This window comes from Macaca fascicularis, chromosome 19 (assembly GCF_037993035.2).
Source record: "Macaca fascicularis isolate 582-1 chromosome 19, T2T-MFA8v1.1".
In the NCBI taxonomy this organism is placed as follows: domain Eukaryota; kingdom Metazoa; phylum Chordata; class Mammalia; order Primates; family Cercopithecidae; genus Macaca; species Macaca fascicularis.
The window spans coordinates 15,960,901-15,967,369 of NC_088393.1; the positions used below are offsets into that span (position 1 = coordinate 15,960,901).

Below are 6,469 nucleotides of genomic sequence, written 5' to 3' on the forward strand. Positions count from 1 at the left end.
GTCTTGAACCCCTGAGCTGAGATGAAGCATCTGCCTTGGCCTCCCAAAGTGCTGGGATTACAAGCGTGAGCCACCGCGCCCAGCCTGCAATGAGCTATGATCCTGCTTCTGCACTCCAGCCTGAGTGAGACTCTGACTCTAACAAACAAGCAAACAAAGAGAAACAAAGAGACAAACAAATAAATAAATAAAAAGAGATAAAAACTAGTGGATGGGGCACTTTAGCTCGAGTGGTTATGAAAGGGCTTGCTGAGGAGATGTTTGAGCTGAGACCCCAGGGGATGAAGGATCAGGGAGAAACCTGTTCTAGGCAGAGGAAATAGCAAGTGCAAAGGCCCTGAGGTGGAATCTCACTGGTGCGTGTGAACAACAGAAGGAGGCAGGTGTGGCTGCATTGCAGGAAGTGCAAGTTGGAATGGAAGAGGTAGCCCTGAGGTGCTCTCCATCCATCTTTACTGACCCCCAGAGGCTCAGGGAAGGGGGCCAGGCTGGGATGTCTCGGGCAGCCCCCAGACTCATCTCCAGGCTGTTCCTCCCCAGGTGTACAACCCCTACCGCTTTGACCCGGACAACCCACAGCAGCGCTCTCCACTGGCCTACGTGCCCTTCTCTGCAGGACCCAGGTAACCCCTCTATTTCCCCCAGTCCAAGCCAGCTGTGGACGAACAGAGGCAGGGAAAGATCAGGAATGTGCCTCTCAGGAGCAGAGACCAGATGGCACCCAGGCGTCCTTTCTGAAAACCCGGCACCCTCTCCCTAGTGCGCCAGGAGGCCCCCAAATCAGACTCTGCAATAGCATCCTGGGTATTGAGCACCGACAGTGTGTCAGGCCCTGAGTTCTGGGCTCCCACGCTCCCATTGGCTCTATGATGCCTTTGTCCCCGTTTTTACAGATGAAGGAACTGAGACTCAGAGGGGGCGCCATGTATCCAGGACACACAGCTAGTAAGAGGCTGCACCGGGATTCAGACACTCAACCCCAAGGTCACATTAATTGAGCGATTCGTGGGGTCTCACTTTAACCCTCACCCAGCGTGGAGTTTCACTTTAACCCTCACCCAGCCCAGGATGCTTGCTTCATTTTCGAAGGAGGCATGTGACGCCCAGGGACCAGTGCTCACACAGAAGCTGGGCCTGAGCCCTGTCCTCTCTTCCTCCAGGAACTGCATCGGACAGAGCTTCGCCATGGCCGAGATGCGCGTGGTTGTGGCACTAACACTGCTACGTTTCCGCCTGAGTGTGGACCGAACGCGCAAGGTGCGGCGGAAGCCGGAGCTCATCCTGCGCACGGAGAGTGGGATCTGGCTCAAGGTGGAGCCCCTGCCTCCGCGGGCCTGAGCGTGGGCGCGATCCCTGCGGATCCCAGGGGTCCAGGCCCCTCCCAGACGGGCCGAGGCCACGCCCCCGAAGGACCAGGACTCGCCCCAAAGATCCCGAGGGAATAGGCCACTCCCCTCGAAGTTCAGGTTCAGCTCCTGGATGACCAGGCACCGCTGTTGAGCAGCCTGATGGTGCTGGCCACGCCCCTCAAGGCAAGGCTCCGCCCCTTAGGGAGTCTGATCCCGCCCCTTGAGGCTTAGGTCCCGCCCCCTGAGTTCTCACACCTGTCCTGTTTGAGGGACCTGGCTCGGCCCTGCCCACTTGGGCTCAGGCCCCGCCCCCAGGATCCTGCGGATTGAGGGCCTCAGGCCACGCCCCTGCAGAGCCAGGTCTCCAGGACTTGCCCACTGAGCCTTCAGAGGACCTAAGCCCCACCTCTGACTCAGGGCTCACCCCCTACTGGCAGAACCCCTGGCAGGCTTCCAAATTGAGGAAATCTGGAGCCTGACGTCAGCGCTTTTAACCCGGACATCACCCACCTGAGGCCCTCAGCTCATGTGGGCAGACTGCTGAGGCGTGAGGCTGGATCATAGGGCTCGAGGCTGCTTACTTTTGTTGTTGTTTTGTAAACTCAGACCCCTGTAAGCCCCTTCCTTCCTCCCTTGCCCAAAGACCCTTTGCTGAGTGTTCTGTTTTTGTAGAATAAAAGCAAAGGATGCAGGCCTACCCCACCCTCCACCCCCTAACTCAGCCAGACTCTTACACGTGGAGCCCCCAGCATGGGAATGAGGGGCTCTACCAACTGAGCGAAGCTGCGGGCTAGGAGGCTGGAAAGCCATTTGTCCTAGGACATAAACTCAGATTTTGGGGGTCAGTTTGTGTGTTCATTTATTTCATCAACAGATCACATATTGTTTGCTGGCACTGCTTCAGAACCACAGGCAGGCCCTGATTTCTGCCTTCTCAGGGGGTGGGGGACAGATGTTGAACAAATAATTCCACGTGTAAAGGTTTATTTACAACCCAGGACAGGTGCTCCAAAGGCGAGGCCCCGGGTGCTGGATGAATATAGCAGAGGGATGGGGATAGGTCAGGGAGAACTTCTTCGATGCTGGAGTGGAAGTTTAGTAGGTGACAAGGGGAGGGACAAATACTCCAGGCAGAAGGAACAGCATCTGAAAATGCCCTGAGCTGAGGGAGAGCAGAGTGTGTTTGAGGAGCTCACCAGGGGCCAGGTGGTTGGATCTGGGAAGTAGGGGCGGAATGAGGGAAGGGGCCAATGCACGGGCTTTATGCTGAGAGCAATAGGGAGCCATGGAGAGTGTGTGAGCCAGATCAGGATAGGACATGGCCAGATCTAGGGCTGGCAGGGAGGTGACTTGTGGGGGATCACTGGGGGTTGGGACCCTGGGAAGGAGGGAAGCTGAGGTCCAGATAACAGGAAGGGCCAGGATTGGGGCGATTATCTAGCAGTGGGGGCTGAGGGGAGGGAGGTGGTAAGGGTGATGCTCAGGTATTTGGCTGAGGGAACTTGATGGTAGAGTAGGCCCTGATATGGGAATATAAAAGGTAGGGCCCAGGCATGGGGGCTTATACCTGTAATCCCAGCACTTTGGGAGGCTGAGGCTGGAGGATTGCTTGAGACCAGGAGTTAGAGACCAGCCTGGGCAACACAGTGAGACCCCATTTCCACAAAAAATAAAAAATTAGCCAGGTGTGATGGTGCACATCTGTAGTCCCAGCTACTTGGGAGGCTGAGACAGGAGGATCACTTGAGCTGAGGAGTTTGAGGCTGCAGTGAGTTATGATCATACCACTGCACTCCTGCCTGGGCAACAGAGCAAGACCCTGTTCCAAAAACAAACAAACAAAAAAAGGCGGGCAATGACAATGTCAGCAATTTTATACATATAAAACGCTACACTAAAGGAAAATGATACTGCTATTATACCACATATATATATATATATATATACACACCATCATTGTATATATAGTGGTGGTATAATAGTGGTATCATCTTCCTTTTGGGTAGCATTTGCCTGTAGACCATTTCCATCTAGGTTACTAGAGATAATAATATTAATTCAACAGGCCGGGTGCGGTGGCCCATGCCTGTAATCCCAGCACTTGGAGAGGCTGAGACAGGTGAATTACCTGAGATTAGGAGTTTGAGATCAGCCTGGCCAACATGGTGAAACCCTGTCTCTACCAAAAATATAAAAATTAGCCATGTGTGGTGGCAGGCCCCTGTAATCCCAGCTACTCAGGAGGCTGAGGCAGGAGAATTGCTTGAACCTGGGAGGTAGAAGTTGCAGTGAGCCGAGACTGCGCCACTGCACTCCAGCCTGGGGGACAGAGTGAGATTCTGTCTAAAAAAAAAAAATTAATTAATTCATCGAATATTTCTTGGGCAATCTGCCTTGAGACAGGCACTATTTGAGCCCTGGTTTCCCAGAGTTTACCTCTAGGGAGGAGACATGATAAATGATAAATAAGTAAAGAAATACGTAAATTCACACAGGGCCTTTTTGTGATGTTTTTGTGACAGAAATGGGGGAGTTCTGAGTAGAGGAGGGACAAAATTTGTCATATGAACTTTTTTTTTTTTTTTTTTGAGACAGGCTCTTGCTTTGTTGCTCAGACTGGTGTGCAGTGGTGCAACCATAGCTCACTGCAGCCTTTGCCTCCTTGGGCTCAAATGATCCTCCTGCCTCAGCCTCCTGAGTAGCTGGGACCACAGGCACATACCGCCATGCCCAGCTAATTTTTGTATTTGTTGTAGACATGGGGGTCTTACCATGTTGCCCAGGCTGGTCTTGAACTCCTGGTCTCAAGCAACCCTCCCACTTCAACCTCCCAAAGTGCTGGGATTACAGGTGTGAGCCACCATGCCAGGATTACCATAGGACTTTGTGTGCTCTGTTGAACAAAGACTGTGTGAGGCAAAGATGGGACTAGGCAGATCAGTTGGGGGTGACTGCATTCATCCAGGTGAGAGATGACGGTGGCTTCAACCAAGCTGGGGTCTTTAGAGGCGATCGAGAGCAATTGGATTCCAAGGAGGAGTGACTGTTCGCAAAGGCAGTGCCGTCAGTCTTGGTGGTGGATCAAACGTGAAGTTTGAAAGAAGTGGGGGACTCTAGGTTTGGGCTTGAACATCTGGAAAAACGGAACTGCCATCAGCTGACGTGGGGAATGCTGAGTGGAGTTGTTTTGTGGGAGATGTCAGGATGTCAGTTTCAGTTCAGAGGAATTGGACATGTCAGTTGGATAGAGAGTTCTCCAATTCAAGAGAGGTTTGGGTTGGGCATGTATATTTGGGAAGCCTTGGTATAAATATTTTATATATTTTTCCAAAAACTAGAGAAGTGATTTCAAACAGGGGTGATTTTTCCTACCAGAGGACATTTGTTGTTGTTTGGAAACATTTCTGCTTGTCACAACTGGTGGTTACTATTGGCGTCTAGAGGGTAGTGACCCGGGACTCTGCTAAACATTCTACAAGACACAGGATACCTAGCTCAATAAAACAAGTAATTATCCAGTCCCAAAGGCAAACAGTTCTGCTGATTAAAAACCATGAACTGGAGAACCAAAACAAACAAACAAACAAAAACAAACAAACAAAAAACAAAAAAAAAAAGGGAAGAAAAGAAAGCAAAATTTTAAGACTGGGTGAGATCAGTGTGTGTGTGTGCGCGCGTGCGAGTGTGTGTGTGTGTGTGTGTATGGAGGAAGGGCTTAAGGACTGAGCCCTGGGGGTGGTCTCCAAAGTTAATCTAACAATTATGAGGCCAGGCGTGGTGGCTCACACCTGTAATCCCAGCACATCGGGACGCCAGGGTGGGTGGATCACTTGAGGCCAGGAGTTCCAGACCAGCCTGGCCAACATGGTGAAACTCCATCTCTACTTAAAATACGAAAAATTAGGGCAGGGCGTGGTGGCTCACTCCTGTAATCCCAGCACTTTGGGAGGCTGAGGCGGGCGGATCACGAGGTCAGGAGATTGAGACCATCCTGGCTAACACCCTGTCTCTACTAAAAATAAAAAAAATCAGCCGGGCGTGGTGGTGGGCGCCTGTAGTCCCAGCTGAGCAGTAGGGCGAGACAGGAGAATCGCTTGAACCCGGGAGGCAGAGGTTGCAGTGAGCCAAGATAGTGCCACTGCACTCCAACCTGGGTAACAGAGGGAGACTCTGTCTGAAAACAAAAACAAAAACAAAACTTTTTTTTTTATTGAGTGCTTCCTGTGTGCTCTTCCCATATATTCCCATTTAATTCTCACACTGACTTGTAAGATCACTTTTTATTATTCCGTTTAACAGAGGTGGAAACTGAGCCCCCGAGTGAAGTGACTTACCCAGCATCCTTCGGTGGGGCCTCAGCGGGAGCCCTGAGTCCTTTTCTGCTCCACCCCTCAGGCTCTCAGTCCGGGTCTGGGTCCCTCGCCTCGTTTCGTAGAAGGGGGCGTCGACGGGGGTTGGGCTAGAGTTGGGGGCGTGGAGGAGATGAGCTACAGCTGGGCTGGCTGGGCGAGAGGCAGTAGCAGCGGCGTATGTCCTGGGGCGCCCCCCGGTGGCCTGTGCTGGGGTCGTCGGCCAGAATCCCCTGTCCGAGGTATTCCAGAGCGGAATGGGAAACAGACAGTCCCAGACCCTACGTGAGTCACCCGGATCTTGCAGGTGCTGCCTCTCCAACACCTCCCTCCCAACCGAGGGTCTCCAGGAGCGCATCCTTCGTCAAACACCTCCTGGACCCTTTTCTGTACAACCCCGCCGTCCACTAGCAAACAAAGTTAGCCTTGGGATCCGGCATATGTGGGTTCAATCTGGGCTCTGTTCCTTCCTAGGGGCGGCCTTGGGCACGTGACTGTCCCTCTCTGCATCTGGGCTTTTTCTTTCTTGCGAATAGTCCGGTATCATCATGCTTGTAATGCACATTGAGTTTCTGCCAAGGGCCACGAGGGTGATTAAATGAGAGTGAGAAGGGGAGGAGTAAGTTCCCTGGGTCCCCGGAGCCCTGTTACACTACTGCAAGTGTAATTCTCAAAACACCCAAGTCTGGTCCTGTCGCTGGCAGCTGTGGGACCTCCTTCCTCCTGAGTGTGAAGAACCCTCCCTCTGCTGGACAATTTGGAGACAACAGG

The 6,469-nt window shown here is 52.4% G+C and overlaps 1 protein-coding gene across 1 annotated transcript in view; it reads left to right on the plus strand.

Annotated features, from left to right (window-relative positions):
- Positions 1–2,194, plus strand: part of CYP4F22 (cytochrome P450 family 4 subfamily F member 22) — a 41,732-nt gene extending 39,538 nt beyond the window's left edge. The window contains exons 13-14 of the mRNA XM_045379862.2: positions 541–623; positions 1,161–2,194. Coding sequence (XP_045235797.2) covers positions 541–623; positions 1,161–1,338 — 261 coding nt within the window. The 3' untranslated portion in view covers positions 1,339–2,194. The remainder of the gene's footprint in view (positions 1–540; positions 624–1,160) is intronic.
- Positions 2,195–6,469: the final 4,275 nt, after the last annotated feature.